At 51.8% G+C, this 21,220-nt stretch overlaps 1 protein-coding gene across 5 annotated transcripts in view; it reads right to left on the bottom strand.

Annotated features, from left to right (window-relative positions):
* Positions 1 to 21,220, bottom strand: part of HERC2 (HECT and RLD domain containing E3 ubiquitin protein ligase 2) — a 177,790-nt gene that overhangs the window by 21,201 nt on the left and 135,369 nt on the right. For all 5 annotated transcript variants that reach the window (XM_053913371.2, XM_053913370.1, XM_053913372.1 and 2 more), the window contains 11 exons: positions 19,230 to 19,421; positions 16,631 to 16,784; positions 10,799 to 10,906; positions 9,563 to 9,694; positions 9,025 to 9,183; positions 8,819 to 8,937; positions 7,949 to 8,074; positions 7,412 to 7,567; positions 6,920 to 7,035; positions 6,626 to 6,824; positions 2,829 to 3,043 (listed from right to left, as the gene is read on the bottom strand). In XM_053913371.2, coding sequence (XP_053769346.1) covers positions 2,829 to 3,043; positions 6,626 to 6,824; positions 6,920 to 7,035; positions 7,412 to 7,567; positions 7,949 to 8,074; positions 8,819 to 8,937; positions 9,025 to 9,183; positions 9,563 to 9,694; positions 10,799 to 10,906; positions 16,631 to 16,784; positions 19,230 to 19,421 — 1,676 coding nt within the window. The remainder of the gene's footprint in view (positions 1 to 2,828; positions 3,044 to 6,625; positions 6,825 to 6,919; positions 7,036 to 7,411; positions 7,568 to 7,948; positions 8,075 to 8,818; positions 8,938 to 9,024; positions 9,184 to 9,562; positions 9,695 to 10,798; positions 10,907 to 16,630; positions 16,785 to 19,229; positions 19,422 to 21,220) is intronic.

Genomic DNA, 21,220 nt, shown 5'->3' with positions numbered 1-21,220 from the left:
GAAGCCAACTCAATTTTTAAATCAATCAAGCAAAAGTACTCAGACCGGAACTCAAATTCCCACAATTTGCCGCCTGTCTTTTTACCCGAGCTGCCCTAATGCCAGAGCAGGGGGACTTTCAGTCCCAATCAGGAGCTGGATGACTAACACCCACCTGTGGGCCGAGTCTAGCCCATGGCCTGTTGCTGAAGGCCAGTGAGCTGAAAATGGGTTTTGCGTTTTTAAAAAGTTGTTTAAAAAAAAAAAACTTGAAAAGCAGTGTATACAACAGAGACTGTGTGGCTGGCCTGAAATATTTACTACCGTCTGGCCCCTGTGAGACACAGCTTGCTGTGAGTCAACACTTCATTCAGGGAGTTGAATCACATGAATGCCAACCGGCCCACAACATGGCGAGCGTCAGTAATGAACTTGTGTTCTTATTAGTGAGTGTCGAAGACTCTAATAATTCCAGATACATAAGATCCTAGATACAGGATGGCAAATATGCTTCCCCAGTCTGTGGGATATCTTTTCAATGGCTTGATGGTGTCTTTCAAAAAGCAGAAGTGAATAATTGTTAGGAAGTCCACATTTTCCTATTTTTTAAATTAGATTGTGCTTTCTAAGCTCTGCGTAAAAACCTTTGTTTGATCTAAGGCCACGAGGGTTTTCTCTCATGTTTCCTTCTAATTTTCAGTTTGTTCGTTTTTTTAAAAGATTTTATTTATTTCTTTTTGGAGAGGGGGAGGGAGGGAGAAAGAGAAGGAGACCTGGCCTGCAACCCAGGCATGTGCCCTGACTGGGAATCGAACCAGTGACCCTTTGGTTCGCAGTCAGGTGCTCAATCCACTGAGCCACACCAGCCAGGGCTAGTTTTCAGTTTTATATTAATGGCTATGAATCATTTGAGTTAATTTTGGCTACCATACAAGGTAAGCATTTAAGTTCACTGCTTGGCATGTGGTTATCCAATCATTCAAAACCACGTAAGAAGTTGTCTTTACACTTTAATGATTGTGCGTTGGAAACTAAGAGGGAGAATCCCAGTTCCACTTTCCCTGCACTCACTGTGCGGGCGTTGTGGGTACAAACCGACTTCCTGCTTGCTCTGCGTTGCTCCTGTCAGTGTTTTCATCTGTGATGACGCCCACGACTGTAGTCACCTCTTCACACCAACACCCGCTGTTGTCCTGGTAACTGTAGCTTTCCAACGAGGCTTAAAGTCGGGAAGGGCCATCCTCCAACTTTGCTACTGATTTTCAAAGTTGTTCGGACTACGCTACTGCTTCCCACTCCCACGCAAATCTTACAATCGGCTTGTCAGTTTTGACAGGAATTCTGAGTGTGAAGGGCTTGAACTGTAGGTCAATTCGGAGAAAACCGACCAATCAACAAGATTGAGTCTTCCTTCCACCCGTGTTACCTCTGGTCACCACACACCCCAGCAGGTCCTCAGAACTTACTCTCCTTCTACCTGGGGGTCTGTACGCTCTGACCACAGCCCTCCCCAGTTCCTGGCAACCACCAGTGTGCTCTCCATGAGTTCAGCTTTTTCAGATTCCACATATTAGTGAGAGGCATGCCCGATAATTTGTGATTAGATGAAGAACATCATCAAGTTTATCTTGCTGGGTATTTGATATGTTTGTATTCACAAAAATATTCTTGAGGTCTGCCCTGGCCAGTGTGGCTCAGCTGGTTGGAGCGCCCTCTCATAGACTGAGAGGTTATGGGTTCAATTCCCAGTTGGGACATATATCCAGGTTGTGGGTTTGGTCCCCAGTGAGGGTACGTAGGAGAAGGCAGTCAATCGATGTTTCTTTCTCTCTTTCTCTCTCTCTCTCTCCCCCCTCCCTTCCTCTCTCCCTCTCAAAGCAATGACACAAAACGTCTTCAGGTGAGTTTACATATATTCTTGACCTTTGATTTCTACAACATGGTTAAGTTACTTAGAAACAGTTTAATCCTTCTAGGTCTTGCTTTTAAGCTTTGTTGGTGGTTCAGAACAACGGAGAGGCCATGGAGCGTGTTCTCCCCTTCCGCACCAGTGCCCTGTGAGTCACGAGGCACGGGCAGGAGCTTTGCCTCCGGGAGCTCCAGGGACTGTCCCTGCAAATCATTCGGGTGGCTTGCTCCTCGGCCTCAGGAATGCTCCTCATACACACGTGACCTGTCATCATTCACCTCTGCAGACCTGTGCGTGTACTTTATGGCACGTCAGTCAATGTTTTAGAGCTGCTGTTTCATGCATTGTGGCTGGTGCTTTAGTTATTTGAGATACAAAGGCCCCTGTTGCTCCAACTTGGCAGGTAGTTCCTACTAATTTTTCAAAATAATGAGTTTGGCCCCTGGCTGGTGTAGCTCAGTGGATTGAGCACAGGCTGAGAACCAAAGGGTCGCCGGTTCAATTCCCAGTCAGGGCATATGCCTGGGTTGTGGGCTAGGTCCCCAGGTGGGGGAGCGCGAGAGGCAAACACACACTGCTATTTCTCTCCCTCTCTTTCTCCTTCCTTTCCCCTCTCTCTAAAAATAAATATATGCTGCTGTGATTCAGTGGACGAGTGGGGATCAGAGGAAGGGGACTTGGGGGAGGAGGATGGAAAGAAGCTCATCCCACTTAGTGCCTAGAAATCGAAACCGCAACATGGACTCACCCCAATCAGGGTGTCAAGTACACAAGACCACACCTACCGCCCCAGAAACTTATTTCTGCCCAAGAGTCCTCACCATTTAAGTAGATTACGGTCAGTGTCACTCTGAAAAGCAAGCGCCGATATCCCATGCAAGCGTTAGCACGAACTAGAAAAGGCAAACGCAGCACCACGAATCACGCTTGCACGCCGTACCTCCGGTTGCCGTGGCCCAGCTTCCCATCTTCCGCCTCGCCCCAGGAATACACCTCTCCTTCCGACGACAGGGCCAGACAGTGCTTCCCCCCGGAGTTCACCGCCACCTTCTTAATGAGCACGTGCTGGATGGACTCGAGCAGCGTTGGGGTGGACACCGACTCTGTCCCTCCCACTCCCAGGCGGCCGCCAGCACCGTACCCAGTGGCGTACAGCTAAGACAAGAGAGAGCGACAGAGGCGTCAGATTTTGTCCCGTGTCTTAGGGACTGCACCCCAACCAATGCGCTAGACATTTCTACCACAGGGAAATGACACTGAAAATGAGAAATAGCAGGCATGTTAAGGCTTTATGTGGGCTTTATCACAGCGCTAACAATGAGAGAAAACGTTACGGCCGTTAGAAATACCAAACGCTCAAAATGTAGTTTGGACATGAGGTCTTTTTCTGGAAGCATTTCTATTTTTGTGCAGAGTGCAAACTATAATTAATACCACGGAAAACAAAAAAAGATTGAGTTATCGACCACATATGCAAATCCCTGATAATAACACCCAGAGAAACACCCATAGGAAAATTATAAATAATATTCCAGAGAGGCGGCATGTAAATCACACAACAGAATACTCTGTTTTTCTTTCACTCTAAATGGGTAATTGGTTTGGGACATAAAACATCTCTGTCATTAATTTTTAAACAATCCAATGGCCATTTCCAAATGCAAGTCGAACATCTCTCCTGTAAGAATTAAATGCTGTTGCACATTGTTCCGAATGCCTTGCTGCGTGGAAAGGAAACAACGATAAAAAGGGAAGTGAAACCAAGAACACAGGTGGATGAAAGAGCTACGGCCAACTGCCCCGGGAAGGCAGGTCTGCGGATTCGAGCACTCGGGCTGTGGGCCGTGGGGGGTGAAGTGCTGGGAGATTCTGCAGGAGGCTGGGGCTCCCAGGGGCTCCGACTGTGCATGAGAACTGAGCCAAGAGCAGAGAGAGTTGCCTTCTCTCAGCATCAGCTCCGAGGGAGGGAGGGAAATCACTCCTGAGAATTCATAACCACAAACACTGACCACTAAAAGCTGCTTTCCAGGCTGAATGTACGGTCTACATTTCTGAGGTGGAGAACTTAATTTACAGTGTCTTAAGTTGGATACTACCAAAGGATTACAAATTCTCTTTTGGTGACTGATTTTGATGCCTAAATGTCAAAGAAGTTCTACGTAAAATTTTCCAAGGAAGATGGTCAGCTCGCAGGTTGAAAAACTCACATCATGGGAAAAGGAAGGACGGGGCCACAGGTTAGCGTCAGCAGAACAGCAGTTCAATCTTATGTTTAAAGAAACAAAAGCTTGAAAAAATCCCTAAGGAATAAGAGACTATAAAATACCCCAAAGCAGAACTTCCAGAAGTTAAGAAGATATTACTTGAAATTACGAACCCAGATGTAAGAAACAGCAGACGATAAACCGGGGAAGCAAGATTACTGATGGGGAGGATAGAACGGAAGGACCTACAGCAGAGAGACAAAGGACAGACACAGGACAAAAGGCCAGAGCAGTGAAGCGCAGACCCCACCGGGACACCAGTCAGGACTCGGCGGGGCAGGCGGAGATCGAACAGAGAACACGGGAGAGCAGTATTTGAAAAAAAATCACGTCTAGCGTACGGCAGTCCCACCCTGGATGTGCCCGATCTCATCTGAAAAACGTCACGTCGAGCTTACAGCCATACCACCCTGGACGCGCCCGATCTCGTCTGAAAAACGTCACATCTAGGATTTTACCAGAGTGATCGAAAGACCACTTCCCAGAGCCAGGAAGCCCACCCCCACCCCTCACACCGCTGAGCAAAAACAAAAAAGGGCAGCGTAAATTTTAAAAATTGCCATCTAAATATATTATAATGAAACTGCAGATCACTAAAGAAGTTTCTTAAAAGCGGTCACAGAGAAAGATCTACCATCTTCATCTGGGTAGAAATTATTCTGACTACTGACGTCCCATTAGCAACAACGAAGGCCAAAACTCAGAATAAAACTTCTAATAGGCAGACTGAAAATAACACTCAACAGAAAACTTTCTGCTCTAGAACAGGGGCTTGCCAGTAAGGGCCCACGGGCCGGACAAGGCCCCCCACCTGCTTCTGTAACGGCGTCTCACGGGAGCTCGGCTGCGTACGCTCATGCACTGGCCCCGCTGGCTCCGTCGACAGTTGCGACAGGGACTAAATGAGCTGAGCAGCCGTTGACACCGCTGCGCCCTGGACAGAAAAGGTTTGCAGCCCTTATGCTGGGAAAGGACAAGATGAAGACACTTTCAAAGAAAGAAACAAAAACAATCAGGATTAACCAACAAAATACCCCGTATGAGGAAATGGAAAAGCTCTGCTTAAAGCGGAAGAAAAATGGTCAGATCCCCGAGACAAGAAAGGATGGTGAGCAGAGGCGTGAGTTACACTTGGGTGAACCCAGAAGAACCGCGGTCTGTATAAAACCACCACCACGCCTGTCACTGGGGGCTTAGGTTCGTGCCAAAACCCAGCATGACAAGGGATCAGGGTTAAGTGTTATTTGGGCAGAGGGTAGAAATCCTAATTAACTTTAGATTCTAAATACTCGTATGCATGTTAAAGGAACTGTGAAACAACTAAAAGACAGAATTCTCCACAAAACAGAAAAGAAAGGGATATATTCCAGCCCTTTAGATGAGGCTAGGACACGCCCGATACTCTTGGGGGCAGCCTCGGACGTGGGTGCCTAGGGTCCCTGCTTGCGGCCCCCCCATCCCCCTTGAACATGGGCGGGACCTACTGCCTGGCTCCTAATGGAGGGAAATGGCAACAGGTCCCACAAGACTGTGACCTCCATCTTGTCGTCACTCCTCTTGCTCCTCCTCCCGCTCAGTGTGACAGAGGCAGCTGCCACGCTGTGTGAGCTGTGAGACGGCCAAGCACAGCGGCCAGGGACGACCCCTCCTCCTACAGCCTCGAGGCTGCTCCGGGCACAGGGCCGAGCTGAGCCGCCTCTGGCGCCCTGGCCGAGGGAAGGGGGAGACAGTTACCCTGACTTGCCACGTTAATCCACTGAAGGAGAAAACATGCAGAAGAGTATTTTTAATGCAGAAAGAGTGTTTGGCAAAAGTCCATCTCCACTCTTGAACAGAAACAGACGGGAACTTCCCGAATCGGATGGTGGCCGTCTACGCAGACCCCACGGGGTGCGTGGGACGCGCCCGCACCCCACAGCCTGGACCCAGATGGGAAGGGCCGGCGCAGCGCCCCCTCCATGTTACACCGCAGCCCCCCGCAACACTGAAAGACCCCCATCCCACACACAGATGGGGAAACCAGAAAGGAAGGAACAGGATTCACGGAGAGATTATGGCCCTCCATAAAGAAGATACGGAAAACCTTGAAACACGTAAGAAAGAAAGGAGCAGAATAAAGCAACTAGACATAGAGTCTACACATAAACATCAACTATTTCTACACAGCAGTGGCGATTTTTTAAAAGACAGCCTAACAACAGAGAAGAAAAAAAGGAATGCATCCCATTAATTATTGAATTGGAAACAGCTCCAACCTACTCATATGTACGCTGTGTTTCGGGGTTAAAAACTGTAATGCTTAGAACACAGGAAAGCTCAGGCAGGACTCTCTCAGGCTAACTGCTGCCTGCACACTAAGGCTGTCAACCTTTGGGGGGTTGGGGGGCCTCCCACGCAGCGCAAGCCACGCCCTGCACTGCAGCTACCGTGCCTCTCGGGGCTAACGTCCACGACCCAGAAAATGCCCCCTCACCTTCCCATCGGCCGTGACCGCGAACAGAGTCTGTTCTCCGCCAATTAACTGCACGGGTCGGAGGGTTGCCAGGGCTTCACATGGAGTGGGCACCTTAACCTTGGCCCCTTCGATGCCCCCGAGCTGGCCCCTGTGATTATGGCCCCATCCATAAATGGTGCCACTGCCGCCGGCCGACAGAGTCCAGTCGTCGGGTCGCCTGGAACCGACAAGAAGCGAACAGCTGGCGTGGGCGAGGCCCGCGCGGGAGCGCTTGGTCTCGCACGCAGCGGTTCTTGTCCCTGACGCACCGACCTGTTCATCCACTGCACCAGCTGCTCGTCTTGCTCCCTTTTAAACACGTCGTGGCTCTCGTGGAGGACATCCATGGTCTCGCTGTCTGCCATTAACTCACGGATTTTCTTCGCCACCTAGACAACGTGACGGTGAGATTGCAAGTCAAACGGTCATTTCCATACTGAAGTCAGAAGACAGGAGGGGCCTCGCGCGAGAATATGCGGGAACGCCAACATCACTGTGGTTTCACGGTGACTAAGCAAAACCAGTGATTGTATGCAGTCTAAGATACGAAAAACACCTATGCATTTATCTTAACTTCCTACAACTTCAAGTGAAAATCCCAATGTCAGTTTGTGAATTTTCACCTATGTGTTCTTTTCTTTACAGTATGTCTGGGCGCCAGACATGTTGCCGTGTCTGGTAACATCGGCCCCGTCTTCCCCTCTAGGTGCACGCAAAGCCAGCATCTTTGCGTTCCACATGCGATTCCGAAACGACGTGTCGTACCTCGTCGAGGAACAGCCGGGGCAGTGGCGCTCTCTTGTCCAAGGCCACAGCCACGCGGGAGGCCGTGCAGTACCTGCGGAACCAAGCCCACTTGTGCGTCTCGGCACAGCAGGGAAGGGTGTCCAGTTCCAAGTCACAAGCCAGAGCCACCAGCACCTGCAGCCGACACAGGGACGCTCAGAACGGCAGCTAACACCCCCGTCGCCAACACTGCGTGCCACAGAGGGTCACCCTAATAGGCCTGGACCTCATTCGGGCCTCCTGCCACACGCCCAGTGAGTACATGCGCATCCCTGCGCCCCAGGCGATGCACCCAACACACAGACCCCACGGCCGCGGCAGTGCTCCCACCTCAGTGGGCGCCTGGTGGAGCGCGCTAACCCCTGAAGTGGAAGGGCTTAGATTGCAGCCACTTCTGGAACACTGTCGGGTAATACTCCGTCGGTGCCTGCCCCTGTCCTCAGGAGGCCTGACAGGGGACGCACCGCACAGGACAGCTCGCTGGCTCTGCCACCGGCTAAACCAAGCCAAGATTACCTTAAAGAACGGGCTGTGGAGTAGCTGCTTGCCACCCCGCACGATAGGGTCCTCGTACTCGAACTGCCGCTCCAGAGCTTCCGGAAGGCCTTTCACCAGGGCGGCCAGCGCGCTGCCTGTGAGACTCTAAGCAAACACCCCGATTACAGCCTCGCCCGCGCCCCCACAATGCAGGGACAGGGAGGGACTTGTTCCTAAGGTCACGCGTTTTATCACACTGGTACCATTCACCCTAAAACATGAGCGTTGACAATTTCAAATAGGAAAGAAAATACCTCAAAGGACACAACAAACACTAGGAGAAAAGGGGAGTTCAAAATTCGCCAAAGACTCTGGTGTAGCTCAGTGCATTGAGCGTGTGCCTGCGAACCAAACGGTCGCTAGTTCGATTCCCAGTCAGGGCACATGCCTGGGTTGAGGGCCAGGTCCCCAGTAGGGGGCACGCAAGAGGCAACCATACACAGATGTTTCTCTCCCTCTCTTTCTCCTTCCCTTCCCTGCTGTCTAAAAACATTTTTTAAAAATTCACCAAAGGATCCTTGATTTCATTCAGTAAAGCCGCTCCCACGGAGCCCGTCCTTTCCCGGCCCACACACTGGTCTCTCAGCATGGTTAGCGTCGGGAAGCCCTCCAACAGAACTACCTCACCCAGCAAAACAAAGACTCGCTGTGAATTCCAGCAGGCACTGAGACGCCACTGTTTTTAAAATCAAGGCCTTGCCCCACTCAGTGTACGCAGCCATGTAAGGGCGTCTGTGTGTGCCAAAGGCCGACTTACTCTAATGTGGGAGTTCCCAATTTAAATGACCACACCAACATTTTATTCCCAGAGGGCCAAGCGTCTGGGGACCGTGTATTCCTGCTCCATACCAAAGCTCTCGCTTCCCCATCGTTGTCCCCCAGCAGCCGGTGGATGTTGATTGATTGTCCGAATTCAGTTGTCAGCAGTTTCCGCAACCTCTGCAGGGCCCACATTCTGTGGCTGGCAGCTGCAGAGAGCAGACAGAACACATCAGGAGCTCGGCCACTTTCCCGTGGAGTGCGACAGGCATGGTGGCAATCGTGGTGCCATTTACCTAAGGCGCTCAGCTGCGCGCACGCTGCTAGTGATGCAGCCAGGCGCGGGACGATGCTTCTGTTGGAGGCCAGATTGAGCCGGAAGTCGAGCAGACACGTCACCAAGTCCATGGACGGGCAGGAGAGGACGCATCGGTCAGAAAGGAGGTCTTTAGGGCCTGAGGAGTGAACACCACGAATGTCCTGTGTCCGACAGGCCAAGGGCATAGGGACACTTGCTTCCTCTAACTGACAAGGAGTGAGCCTTGCCCACCCAAAGGCTGTGGTTAGAGGGCCACCCACGGACCTGCCACCATCCACGTCACATAGCTAATCTGTACTCTGACATTTTATCTGAAAACCAAATGACGGAACAGCCACACCAGCAACTGCCGCTCTCCTGCTGGCGAGGGTGGGGCGCTACCTGGGGGCAGCTGGGGGCTCTGCGAGGTCCTGACCTCGGCGCCGTGGGGCCCAGGCAGGGCAGCCCCCCACACAGCAGGAGAAGGCAGACCCCAGGCCCTGGAGGACACAGTGGGCACTGGAAGCCCCCCTTACCTGCCGCTGGCATGATGGGATAGACCGTGAAGCGCCAGCCCCACCCGTTCACGGACCCGTCACTGATGAACTTCCACTTCAGCTCGTCTCCCGGGATCCGCAGCTCGCTGGACCAGTCGGACCACTCTCGGCCTGGGGAGGGAAGCACACCCTGGTGTCAGGCCCACTGCACCACCCGATCGCCACAGGTTGCTTTAGGTATAAAGCAGAGTCCTGCACACCCTGTCTGCAGAACGTGACCCATGCCCAGGTCGGGGGCCACAGGGGGCCCTGGGGAGGGTGTGATAGGATGGCTGTTACCCAGGGAACAGGAGAAAGAGCCCCAGCTTCCCCACAGAAGTCGCCTGCGGGCCGCCCCTGGCCAGATCTCTGTTTGGAAGGGCCCTGCAGCAGTGCTGTGGGAGTGCCTGGTGGGGATTCCAACTCAAAGCACTGATGACAGGCACAGCCAGCTGCCGGAAAGCTGTGTCGGCATTCGTCAAGCTGCCGGAAAAACATCAGTACTCGTCACTGGCTACACTACTTTGCCCAAAGATTTAGACTGGGGTTTAACTGAGGAACACCGTGTAAGACAGTTCTGCTAGGACTCGGCCAGGCCCGTCACACACGCTCAGGCTGCGGCTGCTTTCCCTGGAAGGGCAGAGGGGAGAAGTGGTGGCAGGAAAAGGCTGCAGACCCTCACTGGAGAGGGAGGATGGAGAACTCCCGAAAGGCATGCTCACAGACACCCCCTCCCCAACACGGACAGAAAGGCCGAGTGAAAGAGCACTGAACGAGCCACCCAGACTGGGAGGTCTGGCACCTGTCTGCCGAGCAGACAGGTCCACGGGTGCCATCTCACGTCCACTCCAGCGCTCCGTCCACACGTACCAGGCACCCAGTCCGTGTGCAGCCCCCAATTGCGCTCAGTTAAGACACCAGTCCCTTTAAGAAGCTTTGTGGCCCGTCAACCATTGCCTGACAGGAGCCTGGCTCTCCCATGGGGGAGGCTGGGCCTTCCAGGCGGGGACTGCTCTCTGGCTTGCCACCCAGTAATCCCGCCCATCCATGCCAACACGCACAGCCACTCGGATTATTAAACTCACTGAAAGCGTTGGGAAAAGGCAGATAAAACCTATATTCTTTGAGGCTAAAAAGCTTCCTGTCCCTTCCTAAGCCTCCATGATAAGCAGCACCACGGTGCTGTTAGCGACCATACATCTGAGCAGGCGGGCCCACCCGACCTGCCTCCCCCACCTGAGCGCACGGAGACGATCCTGTTGACGCCATCCATGACGGTGAGCGGGTCGTGGCGCCTCTCTGTGGAGCACTGCCGGTCAAACTCTACCCTGAGTCCTTCTGCACCTGGAGGACAGGGAGTGCAGAGCAGAGTGACCACCCCCACCTGACGCAGCGCAGGTGAGCCCGCGAGCCACCATGCACCGCGCAGAAACAGTGAGGCCAGAGCGGCGTCTAACACCAAAGGAAAAGCGGGGTGTCGGGCAGGACGGCCCTCAGAGACAGGGCCAGGGACTGACTGCCCTGCTTCCGCAAGAGACTGGCCTCCGAGGGAGTGGCCAGAGGGCGCTAGAACTCAGCCGGTTTGCTCTGAGCTCGCACTTCTGGGCTGGTTTTCGTGCTACAAACCGTCCGCAGACCAAGCTTTCTTATCCCGCCCGGCATTTAAAACCACATACGTCCGGTACGTAGCATTGGATCTAGAGCTTCTGTGGGACAAAGCAGCTCACAAAAGAATTCACAAGGGGCAGGACTTGGGCGTGGTGGCGAAAAGGGGGTAGCAAACCTTCTCCCCAAACAACTACAAAACCACGCAAAATAGTAAAAAATAAGGCTTCCAGGTCTTGGCAAATCAGTTAAAGGCAAACTACAAACTGAGAAGTGTTTATTCATGAACAAACTGCTGGACGCGGGTCGGTGGGAGCCCTGGGGATCCTGCCAGAGTTGCTCCCCCCAGAGCTGGGGCGGGGCTCCGCCGGGAAGGGGCGGGGCTCTAACAGGAGGGGGTGGGGCTCTGCCGAGATTGGAGATTGGGTTCGCCTAGGGCAGCCCCATGTGCTGGGGGCGGTACCAGTAAAGGACCAGCTAGAAGGCCCGCAGTAATGCCTTACTATTTTTAACAGTCTTACTATTTTTAAAAGACGAAATATTGCATAAAGCAGATCTTAGGGAACTGGAGTCCACAGGCCAGATCTGTGCCTCCTTCAGTACCTGCGTCGCCTGGGAGCTAAGAATGGTTTGTGCTTTTAAGTGGTTGGGGGAAAATTCAAAATAATATTTGGGGACGTATGAAAGTCTGCCCGTCCCTGGCATAATGCAGTACAGTTACTAATGTGTTGCACAGATGTGCAAGTTATATAAATGCAGTATAGATAGCATTGATTTAAAAAAGGAGGGCAGAAACACTAGAACTGTACTGAAGCAAAGCTGCAACTTTTAACCACAAGGAAAGTACTCACTTCAACTAGAGTGTGATACATTAAAATGCATGTCTTAATCCCTAGAGCAAATACGAAAACAAAAGGGTGAAAGTCGACAAAATCAGAATTAAAATGGCACACTAAAAAGATTTTGTTTCGCACAAAAGAAGCACTAAAGGAAAAACCAAAAATGCCATCAGGCACAGAGAAAATACACAGCAAAATGGCAGGTGTAGATGCAACCACATCCGTAATTATACTAGATGTGAACGGCCTAACCCTCCCTCTCAAAGGGCAGAGATTGTTAGGCTAGATTGGAGGGGGGGCAAAAAAGATACAACTAAAAAAGAAAAAGGTGCAGAGCCAAAGACAAACTTGGAGTTCAGAGTAAAAGGATGGAGACACATGTAGCACGCAGCGTAAGCACAGGAGAACGGGAGTGGCTACTCCCATATCATCAGAACAGAGTTTCAGAAACATTACGAGAGACAGAAAAGAAGATTTGGTAGTGAAAAGAGGGTCAGACATCAGGAACATGTAACAATTACAAAGGTTTGCACACCTAACAACAAAGCCCCAAAACACAGGAAGGAAAAAACGATAGAAAAGAAAAGTAACAAATTCACAGTTACAGCTGGGGATTTCAGTGCGCAGCTCTCAACCACTAAGAGAACGCGCAGACAGAAAATCAGTAACCCCCCAGAAGATTTCAACAACACTTCTGACCACCTGAACCTCAAAGACATTTACAGAACACTCCCCCCCCACCCTCACCCCCCCCCCCCCCCCCCCGACAAAGAAGAGTGCCCGGTCTTATGAAGCAGGCCCAAAACATTTTCTAGGACCACAGGCTATCAAGCAAGTCTCAACAAAGTTAAAGGAACTGAAATCATTCCATGTATATCCTCTACTTATAATGGAATTATAAATTAACAACAAAGAAATTCAGAAAATCCCAAAACGCTTAAACAGCACTCCTAATTAATCCATGGCTCAAACAAGAGATCTTAAAAAGAAAACTAGAAAATATTTGAGGCTGATCGTAACTTAGGGGATTCAGCTAAAGCAGTGCTTGGAGGGAAATTTGTCACTTAAACCATATTAACAGTAAAAAAGGTCTCATATCAATAATCTATGCTTCTTTGTTAAGAAAATAGAAAAAAAGCAAACTACAACAGCAGAAAGAAGAAAGTGATAAAGATCACAGCTGAAATCAATAAAAGATAAAACGGGAAAACAAGGAAAAAAATTAATGAAACATTAAGCTGGTTGTTTGAAAAGATCAACAAAAAAATTTTATTAAAGAAGAATTTTTTAGTTTTATTTTACTTATCTATTCTTAGAGAGAGGGAGAAAGAAGGGAGAGAGAAGGAGAGAAACATCAATGTGAGAGAAACACCAATCAGTGCTCCTTGCACACACCCCAACCGCGCCCCACTGGGGACCGAGCTGCAACCCAGGCACGTGCCTGGACCAGGAATCGACCTTCCCAGTTTGCAGTCTGATGCCCAACCAGCTGGGCCACACCCCACACGGGTCAGGGCAAGATCCACAAAATCAACAAACTTTTAACACGACTGACCAGGAGGGGAAAAAATTGAAGCCGCGGATGATCAAAAGCAGGAAGGGAGAAGGGGCCGCACTACTGTGGCATAATAGGAAATGTATTTGATCTTAGTTTTCGCCTCCTGGCTCCTAAAACAGTAGAAATTTCCCGACCTGAGCATCTTTTGTCATTCCGAAGAAGCCTTTGGAGCCCCCCTGCGTTTATGCTAACGAGGTAACTTAGTGTATGGCTGGTCAAAACAATGACCACGTGGTTAGAGGGATGGACCTTTCCGCCCCACCGAGGGGCCTCTGGGAAGGTGGAAGGAGCTGCAGATTAAGCTCCATGGACACTTCGGGTCAGTGAGGTTCCATGAACTGGTGCCTGCCAGCAGGCGACAACACCCCAGCTCCACCGGGACAGAGCTCCTGCACTGGGGGCCCTCCCAGGCCTCACCCTGCGTACCTCTCCATCTGGCTGTTGCTCTGTATCCTGTATAACGAATTCAGGAACGTAAGTAACTGTTTCTCTCAGTTCTGGGAGCTACTCCAGCGGCAACAGAGCCCGAGGAGGGGCTGGGGGACCTCTGAGGTCACAGCAGGCTGGTCAAGGAGTGCAGGTAAAAATCTGGATTTGACTGGCATCTGAAGTGGGGCGGTCTTTGTTTTGTTTTAAATAGATTTTATTGATTATGCTATTGCAGTTGTCCAATAATTTTTCTCCTCTTTATTCCCCTCCACCCTGTACCCCCCTTCCACCAGCATCCCCCGCCCCCTTAGTTCCTGCCAAATAGACAGGAGGAGGTTAAGAATGGTATGGGAAATGGAGAAGCCAAAGAACTTATATGAAGGGGGGCGGTCCTGGGAGGCTGAGCCCCGAAGCAGTCGGGGGGAGGGGGCCTGGCGCGACCTCCAGGGTCAGGATTCCGTTACACTGTAGGACACCCCGCTGCTGTCTCAGAACTGTAGATGCTCAGGAAACCCGCCCCTCTGGTGGGAACAAGTGTTGCAAGAGAGGGCTGATAGGGGGCTACGCGGGAGAGTGGTTTCTCGTTGGAACCAAGCGACCGACTGAAACTCATAAGATTTTGAGGGATGCTAGGAACGACTTTGTGCCAACAAACCAGGCCACCTGGATGAAACGAACAAATTCCAGAAAGACTCTGTAGTTTGAATCCTGGCCTTTGTTTTCTTTTTTGTAATTCAAGTGCCTGACTTCCTTCAGTTTTGATTTCCAAGGCACCCACTTCTGAGATGTCTCTCAGGGGAGACACTGCCCCCACATGCTAGAGCAGGGGTGTCAAACTCATTGTCACCGGGGGCCACATCAGCCTCGCGGTTGCTTTCAAAGGGCCAAATGTCATTTTAGGACCTTTGTATAAATGTAACTACTGCTTAACAGTTAAGTGCCAGCTTGGCGCTGCTGCCAAGTAAAAACAAGGCCCCAGGCCGGGAAAAACAAGGTGGAGGGCCGGATTCGGCCCGCGGGCCTGGTGTTCACCACCTGTGCCCCAGAGGAAGAGCCAGGCCACCACCCCCAACGCTGCTCCTCCTTCCTCCCAGCTCTCGGTTGATTTCAATAACTGTCTGTCTGGGCCACTTGTCTTCTTTTCCACAGCTTTACATCACCACTCTTTTCATTCTCATTAATAAAGAGTGAGCCCAGAAGCCCTCAGCCCCCGTCCTCGGCCCCAGTAAAGGCAGAACCCAGCCATGCGTGCGTGCTCTCTCTGTACCCATGACCTTGCTGTGTGGCCCCACGCCTTGTGCTGTGCTACATAATCCCCAGGCCTTGTAAGTAATGAACCTGCATGTCTTCCAAGTCTCCTCCGTGGTTATCACTGATGGGATAAGAACAAGGGTGGGCACAGTCATACCCTTGTTTCAGAAAAGCACAATGCCTGAGGGAAGTCCGCCCGCTGGGCCCCGGTGCGGGCCCGCAGGCTGAAGCTGGCACAGAATAGACCCATTCACCCACCAACTCAAAGGAAACACCATTTGACAGAGACAAGCCCAGGCTGAGACGGCTTCACAGTGAAGTCTATCACCCACTCAAAGAACAGCACCGATCCTACCCAGACGCCTTCAGAGGACAGGGGGAGGGAGCACTCTGCAATTCAACCTCTGAGGCCAGAGCTGGCCCCGTGCCAAAGCCAGACAAAGACAGCAGAAGCCAGACAAAGACTACAGAAACAAACAATTCACAAGGCAAAAAAAAGGCAGGAGAGCGACAAACCAAACCATTCATGGAAAGAGAGGCAAAAATCCTACACAAAATGCTAGTGCTGCTTTCAATCCGCTGAGGGTCCCGGGACCATCCGTCCCTGGACACGCTGGTGAACCAGCCCGAGGGTGAGGGGCAACGTCTCCCCATGAGGTATGCAATTAAGAAAGGAAGGAAGCAATTTGAGGAGCACCGTGTGGCAACCCCCACAGGCCAGCGACCCCGGGTGCTGGGCTGCTGACATCATCACAGAGCGGGGGACCAGCAGAGCCGGGAGCTTCCAGATGCTGGGCCACAGCCAGCCAGCGGTCTTGCTGAAGGGCCCCCACTACCTGGGCCTCCGAATCCAGCACATGTGCGACCAGCAGGGCCTGGGGGGTGGGCTGCAGTGCAGCAGGGGTGTGCACATCCAGGCCCAGGAAGCCCAGCGGGTCAAAGGCCCACGTTCCCCAATAGGTACATCAGTGAGAAAAGGCAAACAGTCAATAGAGAAACTTAACAGGTGGAAATCAATAACTAAAAGACTTAAGAGAATACACATCTGGGGAACAGAAACTGCCCAGAAATGCGGTTCAGGGACAGCTCTAAGTCAGGGCTCTGTCGCTTTGAGCGGGGCTCCTGGGGTGGGCACCGGGCTAGTTCTGGACCTGAGGTCTGGGCGCTAAGGCCCCCATCTGGCAATCATTAAGAAACATCCACGATGCCTGGTTTTCTGCCATGTTTTATTTTGAAAAGAGACAAGCCTATTTTAGGAAAAGTGGGGAGAAGTGTGTCTAAAGCGACCGTGAACTCTGCTCTGTAAGATGGTGCCAGCCGCCGCAGAGGCCGCAGAGGCCGCAGAGGCGAGGCCGGCAGCCCCAGCCTCCCCACCGCCCACAATACCTGGGATCTTCACTGTGCCGCTGGAGGAGGTGTCGTCCGTGTACGGGTGGCTGCTCTCCACCACCACGGGCTGCGAGGACAGGCGGCCGCTCTGCGAGTCTGTGGCCACGTCCTCCAACTCGGTGACGCAGAGCTCCAGCAGCATGTCCGCCACCTGCGGGAGGAAGCGCGATGCAAATCGGGAGCTCCTGGGGTGCCACCTCTGCTGGCCCAGCGTCCGGGTCCTTCTGCGGGGCAGGGTGGCAGAGCAGAGGACTCGGGGGGTTGAGAAATCTAGCTCACATCAGGGCTCGGTTTCCTCGAGTATGAAATGATGACAGTGCAGGGCTCGCAGGGGGCTGTGACGCTTGGGAGTAAACCGGGTACCAGGAGCGGGACACAGACCACCCAGCACACGCCGACTGAAGGAACAGAACGCCTGTGATGGCAGCAGTTTCTGTTCACCCCAGACGAGAGGACGTCCCCAAGAGGGGAGTCAGCGTCAGGAACAGACGAACCGAGGGAAGGAACAGAAAGGTGACCACAATGGCCAGGACCCAAAAGGCACAGGGCGTCCAGCTGGAGCGCAAGGTTACGACCCCAGACCCAGCAGGGGCTCCTGACCCGGGACTGGAAGGGCCAGCCGCAGCCACAGCAGCGGCCGCTCCACAATCCACAATGCCCAGATCCCGCCCGGACATTTGAGTGACTCGCGTCATTTAAGTGGTCCGTACTGGTGATTATAAACTCCTTGGATGCTGTCCCCAATAACAAGCAAGGACATGTCATTCCAGCAATAATACATCCACCGACACACATTTTTTTAACTTAGAAAGAAATGAAACTATTCTCTGTTCTATACTTTTCAAAAATATGTAACTGTTTCCTTATACGAAGGTAACCAACAGAGCAGGGAACGGCAGACGGGCTGATACCACTGCCATCTACGCATTATCGTTGTAAACTTCGGTCTCTCTCTCTCTCTTGTTTTTAAGAGTCCCCAGTATAAGAAAGGACACAGGAGTAACATCCTCCCACTGGCCAGGGCGGTTTGAAGACAACCCTACCTCTGTCCCCGTTCCCCTTGGACCTGGCGTGAGTCACTGACACACGGACACCGGTGTTACCCCACTGCTGCTGCACAGCCCAGCAGTCCCCCAGAGAGGCCAATGAGCCGCACGGGATGGCAACAGTGGGGTCCCAGGCACACAGGGCACTCTGGGCCCCACCCCCTTTCTCCTACCGGCCCACCACCTAGGTAGCCCCTAGGAACAATCTCTGAGGACGCCCACTGTCCCATCTGTAGCCAGAGGGGACACCTGCGCCTCGAAGCGGGTGCAGCAGGCATGTGCGTAACATTGTAGGGCTTGCCGCCTTGCCTGTGTGTTCTTGTCCGTGTGTCCTTCCTGCTCATGGTAACCGTGCGCACAATCAGTATTTTGCTTGTGGCTATTCCCCTTCATTAACCTCCCAGCATTATGCCAAGCGACTCGCCTTGGAAAACTAGAAAGCAGGAACCTGTAGTTTTTTAGTTCTTCCTGAATATGATGAAGAAATGACAAGCCCCTGAAGTATCTGCAACACCAATGACTGTGTCCTCCAGGCCACACCACTGTCTCCTCAACTACTTTATGGTGCAGGGGCGGCAGCAACGTGGGGCCCAGGGGAACAGATGGCGCAGCATGAGTTCCCCTGGCAGGGAGGTCAAGCCCACTGATGGACAAGCCCCTACGGAAGCCCCGGGACCTCAGGGCTGAATGATCCCGTTTGTAAGACATACTCATGTAACACCGATGTCATACCCTAGACCAGCCATATGTGGCTATTCAAATGCAAGTTCAAGTTAAAGAAAAGGAGTCCCCAGTTCCTCAGGTGCATCTGCCATGTTCCGAGTGCTCAGTGGCCACGTGTAGCTAGCTGGTGGCCGCCACACCGGAGGCTCAGGTGCAGGACATTTGCAAGGCAGGAAGCCCTCCTGGACCCAGTGCCACCAAATACTGGAACAGTCAAGACACTGTGGTATATTAGAGAGCAAAGAGTTAGATGAATGGAACACAGGGGCCTGTAAATGGACCCAAATACACGCGGGAATTAAGAATACAACAAAAGTCGTTTTCAAATTCCTGGAAAAAGATGAACGATTCAATCACTGATATTGACATTGATATTGGATAAACATTGATATGTTTATCTAGGAAAGAATCAAGTTGGATCCTAACTTACCCCTTCCATTGAGATAAATCTCAGGTGGCTCAAAAAGGCAGATATAATAAATAAAATCACAAAAAATTATTAGAGAAAAGTGGATGTCTTTCAGCAACATCACGGTGGCAAGCATATTTTCAGCACAACACAAAATCCAGAAGCCATAAACAGAAACCTGGCAGACCCGATGTCATAAACAAGTAGAAATTTCTAAACAGCTAACTACATCGAAGTGACGTCAAAGGCGAATTGGGGGGCAAACCTGTGGCACATTTGATAGAGAAGGGACTTGTTTTACCCAGAACCCTCCTAAACTGCCATCTACTAGAATGAAATCAAACACCAGATAAGAAGTCACGTCAATAGCCGCTTTGCCCGTGGAGAGAAGGGCCCACACCTCCCGCCCGGGGCTCACCTGGGGGTAGGCAGTGCCCATGCCAGACAGCACGGCCGAAAGCACCTCCCTGCCCTTGTCCCCGGCCCGGCCGCACACGGACAGCTTCAGCAGGTCCACCAGCACACGGGTGTCGTCCGAGACCAGCAGACTCGTGAACTCGTCCAACGACTGAGGTTCTGGGCCTGAGGCTTTATTTTGGCTTTCAACATCCTGAAGAGTCCAAGAGTGAAGTGAGGAATAATTATGTTACGAGATAGTCACCAGCTTACCCTGAAACTCAAAGGGTGTGTGACCACCACAGGTAAATAAGGGACTTTGTATGCGACGTTGAAGACCATGAAAACCCAGATTAAGAAGGGAAAGGCCCCTATTTAAAATCTCTGCCACCATGTACCGTTTCTAAGACCAATGAACTTTACAAATCAATAACAGCATTTGTCAGAAGGGATGCTTAAACTATAAAGAAAGGACAGTTCACACTGTGACCAAGTTCGTCTCACAGGCGCTCCCTGCAGGCAGGCTGGGGACGAGGCCTTGCATGTGAAGTCTATCCCTGCCCAGAAGACAGGCCTGGGCGTTTTCTATCAACTACACTTGTACAGAGTTTTGCATATTTTGTCTATATCCTCCCCATAATTCTTGCCTAGAGGCTCATCTGAAGTGACTCATTGGCATGCAAAACACATTATCCATCATCTCGTTCCTTGAAAAATATAAAGTAAGAGTCTTCATTTATCTCTGTGGATCTTGAAAAGAAATAGCATCTGCCAAAAAGGAGTCCTCGTCGTCAACAGTGCCCAAAGTCACAAGCAAAGCCCAGCAGTTGCTGACAGAGACCTCTCCCACACATGCTGCCGTTCAGGGAAGAGCCACAGACTCAGCTGCCAGCAGCGCCACCCCCCTCCCCCCTCAACCCCCACCCCCCCGCCGCCCACTGAGCGGACCATATAAAGGAGCTCCTGGTGTTGTATCTCAACCAATTGACCAAGACCTACCCCATCAATTGGTGCCGCACCACTAGATGCTCATTTGCATCTTTATCAACCAATCAGAGCAGCTCCATAATGACCAATCAGAAGGGGCAATTCAGGGCAATCAGGACAGTGCTATGTGGACCAATGACACTATGTAAAATTGGAGTCCTCATTTGCATAAAATGGACCAATCAGGGGCAAGGGCGGACACTTTCTCTATACAAACAGGCCTCCGCTTTGTCTCAGGTTTGGAGACTGCATGTCCTGTTTAAACTTCCTGAATAAAGTTTCTCCTTCTACTGTACCCTAGATGGGGGGGGTTTCTGTTGGCATTAGATTGATGGCAGTGACCTTGTGTTGACACCCTCCCTCTCCCCTTCAGCAGAGGAAGGGAGACATGTGCTTGCCTGGGGCGGCATCACTGCCCTAGCGCACCCCCTGGGGGTGTCCCGCCAGGCAGCTACCCCCAGCCCTGCAGCCTCCGGGAGGGCGGAGGTGGGGTTCAGTTTACAGAAACAAATGAGAAGCTGCCAGCACTGGGCAATCCCACACTTTTGAGCTTAGAGGGAGTGTGAGTCATTGACTGAACTCGGGAGGACCCAGGCCCCTCTGGGTCCCCGCAGACTCTGGCTCCTCAGAGGGAGGACAGACACCCAAACGCCTCTGCCCTTCTCACTGGCTTCCTGGACCTCAGCGAGAGCAGTGCCAACTCTCTCCAGAAACAACAGGGGGAAGAAAACCAGAAAGAATCCTGTGCCGTCATTAGAATGGACTGTGCTGCCGTGGACCAGGGGTTTCCTCTGTGTGTAGATGCGCAATGAAATAGACATGCAATGAAACAGACATTAGTGAACTGATGCGTTACTACCCTGTGGGCACAGGCACATCTATTCCCGAGCTCAGTCCGCTGAGAGAGACTGAATGCAAGACCCCAGTAACAGCAAGCATGCGAAGGCCCAAATCTGAGCTTCCAAATACCGTTCGCCACTAAAAAGAACCAAGACTTCGTGCAGAAACGTCTGATTGCCGTGCTGG

The sequence above is a fragment of the Desmodus rotundus genome, chromosome 10, assembly GCF_022682495.2.
Source record: "Desmodus rotundus isolate HL8 chromosome 10, HLdesRot8A.1, whole genome shotgun sequence".
NCBI lineage: Eukaryota > Metazoa > Chordata > Mammalia > Chiroptera > Phyllostomidae > Desmodus > Desmodus rotundus.
Note: the sequence above shows the minus strand (reverse complement) of the source record. Positions and strands in the feature narration are given on the sequence as shown.